The sequence below is a fragment of the Amblyomma americanum genome, chromosome 1, assembly GCF_052857255.1.
Source record: "Amblyomma americanum isolate KBUSLIRL-KWMA chromosome 1, ASM5285725v1, whole genome shotgun sequence".
In the NCBI taxonomy this organism is placed as follows: domain Eukaryota; kingdom Metazoa; phylum Arthropoda; class Arachnida; order Ixodida; family Ixodidae; genus Amblyomma; species Amblyomma americanum.
This window is the reverse complement of record NC_135497.1, coordinates 553829107-553842267: the sequence shown is the minus strand read 5'-3', so window position 1 is coordinate 553842267 and position 13161 is coordinate 553829107. Positions and strand designations below refer to the sequence as shown.

Here is a 13161-nt window from a genome sequence, read left to right as displayed (position 1 = left end):
GCAACCACGCAGCGGCAATGGCTGCACACTGCTCGTGTCGTTTCTTTTTCGGCCATTATTTTTCGCTTCTTTTGAGCATGAACTGTTGTAATGCCATGTGATATGATGTTCCAAATAAGACAGTCCCGGAGATGCGCCAGCGACACTAGAGCACGGCGTGTTGTATTAACTGCAGTCGCTCGTTGCGATCAGCATTCCTCTCATGTCAATTCATGCTTTATTGTCACGGCACTTTCGCATGATTCTGCCAAATTCCGAGTACCTCACCACTAGCAGATAGGTGGCATAGCCAGTTCGTTATATCAAGGTCAACCAGCGCAACAACTTCGTTACATGAAGGTTTCAAATATACGAGCTTCAATAGGGGCGGCATTAGGGAATTGAGAAACTTCGTAATATTGAGGAATTTGCTACATGGAGGTTCGTTACATCCAGGTTTAACTGTATCTTCTTTTCAGTAAAAACTAAAAAAAAAGCTTTGAACGCGAGTTCATTGAAGCCCTACTTGCTTAAAGTGCACGACATCCCAGCAACAGGTGCATGCAGTCCTTCCTCTAATCCAACTGCATGCGAGTGGCCGGAATTGCCAGAATAACCAAGGCAAAATGTGGAAGGAACTGTAGTTTTCAAACATGGCAAAGGTGAAATCACCTCTCTTGGGCACTGGCCGTGGCACGGGTGCAGCTGTTGCAGCTGGGGCCATTGCAGGAGGTGCCACAGGTGCTGGGGTGGCCACGGGCACTGGCCGCTTGGGCTGGCTGCCCTCAGTCACAGATTTGAGGTTCATCCCATGGTATGTGCCCATTGTATCAATCTTGAAGCCCTCCGTCTCTGCAAAACAACATGCAGACGGCAAGTCAGATGCACACAAAAATTTCAGCCAGTACCACGACGGTGTGCCGCACATGGCAAACGATGTTCACAGCAACTTTGGCTTTTCAATTCTCTAGCTAAGAATACGTTTTCGTGCCTAGCTTCGGCTGAATGAATTACAAGTGCCGCCACAGCTTTGCAGAAAAAGTTATAGCAATGCTAGCGAAGTCAATGAAACCACAGTCTTGCACGCAGCAGTTGGTGAAATTGGTTCACAGACTTGTACAGCTAAGCCTCGTTAATATGACCTCCGTTAGTATGGATGTCTCAAATTATAAGCAATTTGCCTGGGAACCAAACTTTTCCAATGTATTTACGCCTCATTAATACGGAAGCCTGCTGTCCGGACAAGGGGAAAATGCACGGAGGCCTGTGCTGCGCCGCCCAGATGTTTCCTTTTCTATACTTTGGGAGCAGGCCACCATAGAAATGCAGTGAAAAAGTGCAAATGACTGAGTGAGTGGTGGCCCTTTCCTTTTCTGGTTTCATACAAAAGTTGCTGGGTCGATGCGCCTAACCATTTTCCACATAAATTGCATGAATGGCTGTGTAGAAAACTGCCTCCGATGAAAGCCGACCGAGTGCCAATATACAGCAGCAGTTCGTGAGATGTGAGCAATCGTAGTAGGAGTTAGGTTATTTAGCCTTGGGACGCCGTCAAGTGTATCATAGACCACTAGGCACGTCAAGTTGTATCACATTTTTTTCAAGCTTAAGAGGAGACACGGATCTTAAAAATGAAAATGCTTATTATTCGAGATAATGTAATAAAATTAGGTGTGTATATGTGTTTCTTCCTCCTGTTTTCAAAATTATAATTGGTTTCAGTATATCTCAATCGGTTCCCATATTATAAAAAAATAACAAGCCTAACTAACTAATTTTTTAAAGGTCATTAAGACACTTTCCCTCAATAGTTTTTGGTTCCGATTGAAATGCAGCTGTAGCCAAATGCCTGCCATTCAGAGCTATCCTATTTATATTGTTATTGAGGAGCAACATCATATAAAAATATTCAATTTTGTCAAAGCACCGTAATTATGAAATATAATTAGTGACATTATTGTTCACAAAATTTGATACGTTCGACCGAGCCATAAGAAAATAGCACAGCTCTATAGTTCAATTGTTTCTTTCTGAATTCAACAGTGTAAGTTTAATTGAGATTGCACTACAAAAACATGACGGAAACTTTCATAAGGATAGTCATGTTGGCAAGTGCACATGCCAGTTGTTCGGACGCCATTGTAGAGGCCTCAGAAAACAGCAGAATGCAACATCGAGAGAACTTCACAGTAGGGATTAATACCGGGATGTAGAAAAGAGCGCCAGCTTTCGAGCAAGAGCAAAATGGCGGCCACTGGGGATGCGGTTACAAGGAGCTATGGGCACAAAGTTATGCCACATTTTGCTCCATAATTGTCATTGCAGTGCTTTAAAGGCACCAAATATATAATTTCTTTGATAGCTGGAGGTCGAATTAGACCTTGAAACTTGGTAGATAGGTACTTTAGACTACTGAACCCAAATATGCCATTTTCGAAAAATTGAAATTTCCGCATTTTTTTACCATTTCAAGACCTGCGTCTCCCCTTAATAGCGACCAGCATAATGAACTTCTAGCCTAGAAAATTACATGTATTTCAACTTCGCTGGCCACCATTATGCACTGAAGGAGACCTTAATCATGGCGAGTTTTTTTTTCCTTAAATGTTTTTTTACTTTGCAATTCGTTATTAGCTTTATGGACAGTTTTGATCGGGAACCAAAGTGTCCACATTAACAAGGCACAACTGTATTCTAAGACAGCTGTCTCACCAAAAACAGCTGTTCCACCTAATGGACTGACCAGGAGACTACAGCAGACGACAGGGCAAGGTTGAAAGCAGCAATAGATGGCTGGACTTGGATACATGTAAACGTTGGGCACTTCCTCATTGCTCAAAAGTTAACATGTCATAACATGCTACTCTGTAACCAGCTGCTGTCAAACGTCAAAATATTGTGAAGACAATTATGATCGCATACCTGCAAACTTGCCCAAGTCAAAATTCAGGAAAAAACAGAGGGGAGCGCGACATCCACTGTGTGCTTTGAGAGTGACTTTGCCGCTCGAGACTGCTCACTTCAACCATTTTCCACAGCACCTTTTATGAAGGTATTCTTAAATGTGGTGTTGCATCACCTACAGAAGATTTAGTTGAAGTTACACCTCAGCAGTCTCTGGTGCCCTTTTTCTTTCTCCAGAGCTACGTGTCATGCGAAGTCGCAACAACACAACGCGTCTACAGATAATTCGTCTGAAAGTATCGCAGGTTGCTACAACAACTCACAGTGGGCAATTTCCAAACGTTCTTCCATACCTTCCTAGACGATGCAAGGAACGCAGGCAGCCCGTGAGCACTGCTGTCCTTGCTCTAACTTGCCCGACAGAATAACACATTTCATCATTCCTAAAATTCACGGTGCACAAAAACAGGTGCCCGGCTTGTAGTGTGCTTGCACGTAACCTCAGTGGTTTAACCATTCTCATCTTTAGCAGTGCACACGGTATCGCCAGCCATTCACTGCATCGTTCCTTTTAGCTAATGTGAGAACACAGACGGGGGGTTGGGGTGGTGATCACACGCACTCAGAATCAAACCCTCGCTGCCTGCCCTTCACTTTCTTGCAACACATTCAATGATCGCTAGGAAAACGGTGAACAGCCCAGAAGCGCACCGTGCGAGGTCAACATGGTGGCTCCCACGACACGAGATCAGCTCCAGATACACATTGTTCAGTTCAAAAACCGAATTTTCGAACTTGGCTTCTTTTGAACATTTGGCCAGATGCATGCAATAGTCCTGCAGGAAAGTTGGCAGTGGCGCGCTTGCACTTCGCCACTAGCTTCAGGAGTGCAGCCTTGCACCCTGTGCACAATGCCATTCTTTTCAAGCAAGTGCAAATGTCGCACAGACTTAGTTGAGTGAAACTTTGCGCTTCCTCGACCGCCAGAGCCGATTCCGTGCAGCAGCAGACTGCATCATCACAGCAGGCAACGGACTCACTGAATGCAAGCATACACAGACGACACACACATCGAAACAGTCAGCGATCAAATACATGCTGCACTGGGTCCCAAGTTAGCAGACAACGATAAAGCATGTCTTCTCTGCACTCATCTGTGGATGGCCTCCTATATGTGGGGAAAGTGGCAACAATAGAAACAAACCAACAAGAATGTCAAACTGCCACATGAAAGGCAGAAAAGGTACTTGAAATTAAAATTCCTCTTCGCCTCTGTGGCCACTAGCAGTAAGCCGCAGTTAATCTTTTTTTTCTTTTTCTACACAGCAGCAAAGAAAAAAGTGTACAGTGAACGACTAACATTATAAAAACCACGACAGCGCAACAGAGGCAGATGGTTTACACCACTTATGCACTTTGGCGTTCATTTCTTTTGCACGTTGTGCCTGCGCTGCTGAACTGGTGCTGCATGAGTGCGGCACACCTTTTGCAATGCCAAGAACTAGTTCACATCAAGCAGAGAGAATCAAATGGACCTTTTGCCAGCAGCTGCAGTAGCTGCAGTCACTCTGGCTTCAGCCACTAACCAGCACGTCCTAACGTTAGTGGTTCGCCTGCACGTATCACCCCCCGAGTTATTTTCGGTGCAAATTCCGAACACTGCCGGAGCCAATTTTGGGAGAAACAAGGTCATGTCTATGCAATCGGGAGGTTCGGCCGAAATTCAGGAGTCTCCTGGACAAATTGGGATCGCTGGCAGGTATGCGACTGTTTGCGAATGCCCACAGCAGAGATATGGGTCTTTGCAAAAGGAATAAAAGGAATAAATCTCTTCTTGGGCACCTTTCCAACTGGAACGCCCAGTACCAAGATGAAAAGAAAGTTTTGTAAAAAAATTACATTAGCATGCAAAACAATTTGCTACTCTCTGCACAGCATTTCTCCCAGTCCATCACCTTCTTTGCCCCTAAAACGCTCCTGATCGTATCTGTTGTAGACGGCTGGCTGGGGCACTGCACGCACTGGTGTGGCCTGCAAGAACAAAGAACACACATCACATTTGCGGCCTCGAAAGAATGTGCACACTCAGCCAGCTGGCCCTTACAAAACACCAGCAGAGTATGTTGTCCATTCTGGCCAACACTCTTCACTGTAGCCCAAAAATTCACACAAAAAGGCATGGACACACCATCTGAAACGGACTGCAACTACAGTTGAATCTCGCTACAAGAAAATTCATGGAACCGGTGCAAAATTTAGCTGAAGCAGGAACTTCAGTGTCGTGAAATAGAACCAGAACGCTGCCAGATTGGATTGGATAGTTCACGAACATTTATTTCCAAAAATCTGTCAGCATTGGCTTTTTCCCGTTTCAAAATCAGCACCATAGCACGATTTTCGTGGTGCTCTGGAAATCTCAGACAATACACGTATTCACTTAATAAACGTAGATTGTATTGTCTCGGGACATTTTAGTGCGGACAAGGCGCACACATGCTCACAGCACTGTGGGTTAAAAAGGGGTCACATGCATACTGAAGTCAATGCTTAGGACACCATGCCAGATATGAGGTCCTTCCAATTCTCCGAAGATGTTTTGCAACATGCAATACAAACATACCAACGATGTGATTTTCTGGCAAGACTGCACCTAGAACCACCATCGCTGCGCCATTTATGCGTGTAGCAGTGGCTCTACTATGTGCACCATAAAGGGAAAAAACAAACAAAAAACTTAAGCACAATGCTATACTGTGGTGCAAAGTCTGGCGGCACACTGCAGTTGTTACCTGTCACTGTCAACAGAATAATTTCACACTAAATAAACTGATTTTAGTTATGCCTTCGTCAGCAAAACGAGTGGAAAAGCTGCAAGCCACCTTGCACTAATGGCCAGATTGCAAGCGTGGAGCGCGAGCCCCCAAGCAGTTGGCAACACCATCGGAGGGAGCTGTGTGCTGGATCTCATCTTACATACCTGCTCATTAAAGGGACACTGAAGACATCTCTTTGAAATATATTTGTTAGTTTAATCCGATAGTTTGGCATTTCGTGGCTCTGTTGTCGCCTGTCCGGTGGCAAAAAATGCATTTATTGCTAAGAGACTAGTTAGAAAACATTTTCCCACCGCTTTGATGATGAAATATCTGAAAAGTGATGTAAACTGACGTAAACATGGACTCTGTGATTGCAGCCTAGCAGAAGCCAAAATGACAAAGTACTGCCGGCCAGCTATCAAAGGCCCACATCAACTGTCGCTGCCATTGCTTCGTTTACGTTTGCAACAGCATTCCGATGGATCCCATTCCCGATCCAGACAATGAAATTATCGTGAAGAACTGCGGCCCGCACTTTGGCGAACTCAACCCTACACAGCGTGCGATACTTTTGAGGGCTGAGGCGGCGGGTATGCAAAATAGTCCAAGCACCGAGGAGTTGACAACTTCAGCAGCATCCAAGCTATTGGTGCAGCAGCTATTGGTGCAGCAGCTATCACTGCCGAGCCACCGTCACGACCGAAGGGTAGAGACTGGTACGTACGGATATATTTAAATTCTGTAATAATAGTCCTCGCAACGCTAGTTATGCAGCCCAGCGTCTTGGTACATTGACAAAGCAAACATGCCGAGCGGTGCATTTGCTAACGTGGAGGCTCCTGCTGCCGCATGAAGTTCATGTGAGGAGCACTTAGAGGGGGGCATTTGGAGACCCTTTGCTGCTCCGCACTTGCAAACCAAGGCGCACCAAAACGAAACCACACGGGCACACAATGAAGCATAGCTGGCCACCTGTTACGCTTCCAATATTCACGTTGTCTTTTTACCGTCTACCTCATGTGATAAAACTGCACTAGCAGTGTCGAAACAAAACGTATTCATATCGAAATGCGTAACCTTCTTGCACGCTTCTTAGCCTCAGAGATCCGTCGTGTTTTTGGGTATTTCATCACCATGCTTGCACTTGCGAGATTGACCTCTGGAGGCTACACCTGTATTTTAGTTTTGGTTCTTTCTATTTCACAAGAGCTTTGTTTTCAGTAAGAGTGGTCTTTTGTGGTAAGGAGCTGGTATTTTATCGATACAAGCCAACTTCAATTTCTCTTCAGTGTCCCTTATAAATAAGATCCCACAGGGAGTGTCGACAATGTTACTGAAAGTGCAAACTGACTTCGGTAGCCGTTTTTGGAGAAATAAGATAAGCATCATTGGATGTGCAAAAAAAAAGAAATGGCTCCTTACATGTAAAAATTTCACTGAAGCGGAACCTCGCCCCGAAATTCATCATAACAGCGAGCGTCACTGTAGCAGAAATTTCGTTGTAGCGGGGCTTGACTGTAGTTATTACAAATTTTTAGGAATGTGCAAGCAGTGGTTCTCTGGTTCAAAGCGAATCAGTAGAATCTCAGTGATACGAATCTCACAGGGTCGCAAAACTATTCGTAACGTCCAAAATTTTGTATCATACGAACTAACAAAATTTGTATGCAGAAGCATAGAAAATGCATGCACGCAGATCTGTTTACGGCATGATGGGATTTATTCACGGCCGTGAGGCCACGCTGCTCGTGGTGTGTACTGCACGATTAGCGACCACGATTTCAGCGAAGTGTGGGCCATGCACTGCCGCTCAGTACTGCTCGCGGTGTGTACCGCATGATTAGCGACCGCGATTTCGGTGAAGTGCACACCGCGCACTGCCGCTCAGTACTGCTTGTGGTGTGTACCGCATGATTAGCGACCGCGATTTCGGCGAAGTGCGGACCGCCGCTCAGTACTACTCGCGGTGTGTACCACATGATTAGCGACCGCGATTTCGGCGAAGTGCGGACCGCACAACGCCGCTTAGTACTGCTCGCGGTGCATTCCGCACGATTAGCGACCACGATTTCGGCGAAGTGTGGGCCATGCACTGCCGCTCAGTACTGCTCGTGGTGCGTACTGCATGACTAGCGACCGCGATTTCGGCGACGTGCGGGCCATGCACTGCCGCTCGGTACTGCTCGCGGTGCGTACTGCATGACTAGCGACCGCGATTTCGGCGAAGTGTGGGCCATGCACTGCCGCTCAGTACTGCTCGCGGTGTGTATCGCATGATTAGCGACCGCGATTTCGGCGAAGTGTGGGCCATGCACTGCCGCTCAGTACTGCCCGCGGTGCGTACTGCATGACTAGTGACCGCGATTTCGGCGACGTGCGGGCCATGCACCGCCGCTCAGTACTGCTCGCGGTGCGTACTATATGACTAGCGACCGCGATTTCGGAGACGTTTCGGCGAAGTGTGGGCCATGCACTGCCGCTCAGTACTGCTCGCGGTGTGTACCGCATGATTAGCGACCGCGATTTCGGCGACGTGCGGGCCATGCACTGCCGCTCAGTACTGCTCGCGGTGTATACCGCATGATTAGCGACCGCGATTTCGGCGGCGTGCGGGCCATGCACTGCCGCTCAGTACTGCTCGCGGTGCGTACTGCATGACTAGCGACCGCGATTTCGGCGAAGTGTGGGCCATGCACTGCCGCTCAGTACTGCCCGCGGTGCGTACTGCATGACTAGTGACCGCGATTTCGGCGACGTGCGGGCCATGCACCGCCGCTCAGTACTGCTCGCGGTGCATACTGTATGACTAGCGACCGCGATTTCGGCGAAGTGTGGGCCATGCACTGCCGCTCAGTACTGCTCGCGGTGCGTACTGCATGACTAGCGACCGCAATTTCGGCGACGTGTGGGCCGCGCACCGGTGATTTCACTTCGCTCACTTCGGTGATTTTGGCAAGAAAACGTGGTTAGACCAGGGGAAGGAAAGTGCAAGTTACTTCCGTCCCGAAAAACCTCCGCTGAAACCGCAACTCCACACACCATCAGTTGTGAACATAAATGAAGGAGGAATTGGCGCTAGCGTCTGTAGTAAAGGACAACATCTAGCAGCAAGAAGGTTCGGAAAGGAGAAACAGTCTCTCGCTCTCTCTATCCCTTTTGAATTTCTGACCCGGGCAGCCATTGCAACCACCACGCATCCTTTGCGTGTGTTTCGCGAACTCCCGTCAGTCGCACATTATCTCGGGCGCTGTCGCCTGCTTTGCGGCGCCGGTCACAGACAGTTTTGCATCGTGTTCCTTCATGTGTTAGCGATGTCGGTGCTGTGACAACTACACTGGTGTTTCGTTCTGTGCTCGTGACCTTTGAAGCTGCGAAGAGTGCGAGACCCGCACGGATATGACGGGAACCGCTACCTGCGCTCGCTTTCTCGGTAGCCACCACTCATTTCGGTGCCGTGGATTATGAACAATGATTTAGTCACACTGCCGCTGAAGAAGCAGTCATCGGGTTTGGTCCGCAAGAGTTGGCACATTGTGGAAACCGATTATGTAACTGTATGTTAACTGAATTTTATTGGTGTCACATATATCAGCCTGAACAGAGAAGGCCATTGCGTGATAATGGTTTGCTTTCACGCGTTTACATAAATGCTAAACAATTTTTTGCAATTGTCTGTGACTGTAAGGTACATCATGCATGTAATCCAGGATTTGCCTGAACGCCGTCTGGTCAGGTAGTAGCATGGTTGAACAAGTCTTGGGTCACTGACCAATTGTCAAAAAAACAGTAAGTTGACGTTTCGGAACCCTTACGTGTTCTTTCTTCACAATGAAGTACATCATGCATGCATTAAATTTCGTGCACTCAATGTGCACAGACTGATGTACTGTATTGCGTGAAAATTATGCAGGAATGATCACATATGCATTGCGCAAATTATGCACGAAATTATGTACAGAAAATGTCAGTTGTGCTGTTTCCAGATAAAAAAACAAACATTACCTATATTGTACGGAATGCTGTAACGTAGACATGTAATGTATTTTGAGAAATATCTCTTTTTCCCTGAAAGTAACGAGAAGGATATACACGTGTCAATAAAACAATGAAAAATGATCTCTCTTGTCCATACATTGGCCCAGCGCTGCGGTTACCATTGCTGACCAGTAGCGCAACCAATTTAAACATGTCACAACTGCGAAGAAAGGGTGTACAAAAACCAAAGTAAAGTGCGGTGTGCAGCCACGCGCAGCAGGTGGACGATTATACATCCACCCACTTCCCCTAGCGAGCCCAATTTTGGACCAGTCCGGGCGTGAAGCAGCTGCGATGCGAACACCCCCCTGCGCCTGCGTGTTTCGGTCGTCTGTTGTCAGAAGATAACTCGTATACAGTTGAGTTTCCCCTTCAGATGGCGATGAGATCAAGGTTTCTTGATGACTTGGTGGTTCTAACTCGCGAACATTCATGTTACTCGAGGAAAGGAACCTTAACTATTTATTTACAACATAAATAAAACAAGATGAAACGAGCACGGAAAAAACTATTTGTAACATGACTAAACCATTGATCAGACGAATTCAGCCCCGGTTCAATCCAGAGCACTTAATTTTAACCCCTCTGTCTCCGCCTTTAGCGGGACTGCAACCAATAAGATAACAAGCGACCCTCCTTGCCAATCAATGGTTAGAGAAAAGAAAATAAGGTTTCTGCCAACCAATCACAGATGCAAAGAATATTGACTAGACAATGGTCGGCGAAAGGAAAACCAAAACTCTGCAATTCCCTCAACCAGCTAAACATTTGGGAAATGAGAGGTTGCAACCAAACACACAAACAGCACGAACACCACTTCCATTTTCCACCGCACAGAAGTTACTACATTCCTAACCTTGACATCTGTTTTCTATTTCGCACATGTGCATGCAAGACAAACGTATGCCAAAGGAACGATCACTCAAGATGTTCAGTTCTTTACACGAAAAAAAAAAAAAAACAGTTGTCAAGGGAATAAGCGCTTCAGGATCACTTGATCCTACGAGGTGCCTATCCCGCATGCCCGAAGCTCGGCAACCCTTTGGCTCCTTTAGAACGGCATCAAAGATTAATCTTGAGCTTATTTTGTTTGTTTCTTTCTCGGATTGTTCTTCTAGAGACACATTTTTGTAACTTATTATCAATAAAAAGGTACACTCAGGAAAATAAGGTTTCTGCCAACCAATCACAGATGGAAAGAATATTGACTAGACAATGGTCGGCGAAAGGAAAACCAAAACTCTGCAATTCCCTCAACCAGCTAAACATTTGGGAAATGAGAGGTTGCAACCAAACACACAAACAGCACGAACACCACTTCCATTTTCCACCGCACAGAAGCTACTACATTCCTAACCTTGACATCTGTTTTCTATTTCGCACATGTGCATGCAAGACAAACGTATGCCAAAGGAACGATCACTCAAGATGTTCAGTTCTTTACACGAAAAAAAAAAAAAACAGTTGTCAAGGGAATAAGCGCTTCAGGATCACTTGATCCTACGAGGTGCCTATCCCGCATGCCCGAAGCTCGGCAACCCTTTGGCTCCTTTAGAACGGCATCAAAGATTAATCTTGAGCTTATTTTGTTTGTTTCTTTCTCGGATTGTTCTTCTAGAGACACATTTTTGTAACTTATTATCAATAAAAAGGTACACTCAAATTTAAAATTAGTTTTACTTTGCATTCGTATTGTGCTCCTCAGCTTTGGTACTACATGTAAAGTCTTAAAGCATTCCTCACTTAATTTTCTTTGGAAATGTGTATGTGATGACGCCGTAAGAATGCACATCAGAGGGTTAGCTGCAAGACTCACTAGATGCACTTGCGCAAGATAAAGTTTCTCTTGCACTGCCTTCAAAGGTGCTTGGGTTGATCAGAAAAGTATTTAACAATCTTTGCACTCTCTAAGGTTATTTTTCGGTAGGATATAAAAGCTATGAACTTCACGGCATCGGTATTCTTTCCTAATGGAGCTCCTAAACGATGCTGAAATGAGATGACCTCGTCTTCCACTACTTTCGTTAGCTACACAGTCTATATGTAGGAACATGTTATTATGAAACTACAGTGTTTCATAAATTAACCTTTTCTTACAGTTTTCAGGCCCATGCTAAGATTGTAAAGGCAACGGCACTGAATAAGCGTAGATAGGCCACTTTTTAAGTGTTGAGGAACCCGCTTGTTATTCAATATATATGCGAGAAAACATGTTGCTGTGAAGGCATAGTCGTTCCAGGCAACCAAGCACACAATGACGAACTGCTGGTCTTGAGCAGGGCGCAAGCACGCATTTTGTGCCGTTAAGTACAAAATGGTGACAGTAGCCAATTAATTAAATAATCTTTATTTTTTGCATACTACGACTTGTACTATAAACCACAATTCAATTTTTTAAAAAAGCTGGCTATCATATGTTACGATCTCCCAGCGCAGTGTTCTTGTTTGCACATAGGTGCAAGATGAAAATTGAAAGTTAATTTTTGTAAATAGCTATTTAATGATGGGCATCAGTATTTTACAAGCAGCCACCAAGCCCATAAATGCAGCACAACAAGAATTACCTCCTTTCAGCTTTCTTCTTAAATTATTTCAGACAGCCTACAGAGCAGGAGAAAGCCTCACCAGGTAAGAAAAAATCCTCTATTTCGCATTTCGCGTTAGGTAGATCGCCAGTCATGGATGGCAAGCATGAGTGCCAAAAGCGCACCACGCCTAAAACAAGTGTGCAAAAAATTGCTTTTACTCGCGCTTTGCAAGCTTTAAGCCTCCCGTGAGTCATTCTTAGGATTAATGATTTTTCAGCATGAAAACACACCATGCTTACAGCAAGCATGCAAAAATTCGACACTCACACTTGCTAAGCATAAAAAATATTAGTGTACCGCACGATTAGCAATCACGATTTCGGTGATATGCTGGCTGCGCACCGCCACTCCCTGCCCGCGGTGCGTACCGCACGATTAGCCATCGAAGCGTTGGTGATGTTTAGGCAGCGCTTAGTGCTCGAGGCTGCGGTTGCGGCTCGCATGTTTGTATCATCCGATGTGGCGCGGGAGAGAGTTCGGAACATACGGAATTCCGCATGTTGTGCACAATGCACTCCGGCATGCCAATTTTATGAGGTTGAACGGCACAATAGGTATTTTGAAAATCATGTACTTTTCTAACACACAACGCGATTAATGAAAAAAAGAAAGAAAATGCACTGAAGCTTCGTTACACTCATTACAGCTATGTTAACATCATGCAAAACTGGCCATTGGAAATTGGGAGAGTCAACATACATGCAGGGCTGACCTATATGTGAGGTGCGAGACCTATCTATGAGAACCCCGCCAACTGCTGGTCTTCAATACGATTGCGTTGCTGTGCAGCTATTACTTTGAAGCGACAACTTCATCAACACTTGCTAGGTGTATGCACT

General features: G+C 45.7%; 1 protein-coding gene across 2 annotated transcripts in view; it reads right to left on the bottom strand.

Annotated features, from left to right (window-relative positions):
• The window catches only part of LOC144116335 (parafibromin-like), a 198262-nt gene that overhangs the window by 121381 nt on the left and 63720 nt on the right, over positions 1-13161 (bottom strand). For both annotated transcript variants that reach the window (XM_077651082.1, XM_077651081.1), the window contains exons 9-10: positions 4839-4914; positions 652-831 (exon numbers count right to left, since the gene is read on the bottom strand). In XM_077651082.1, coding sequence (XP_077507208.1) covers positions 652-831; positions 4839-4914 — 256 coding nt within the window. The remainder of the gene's footprint in view (positions 1-651; positions 832-4838; positions 4915-13161) is intronic.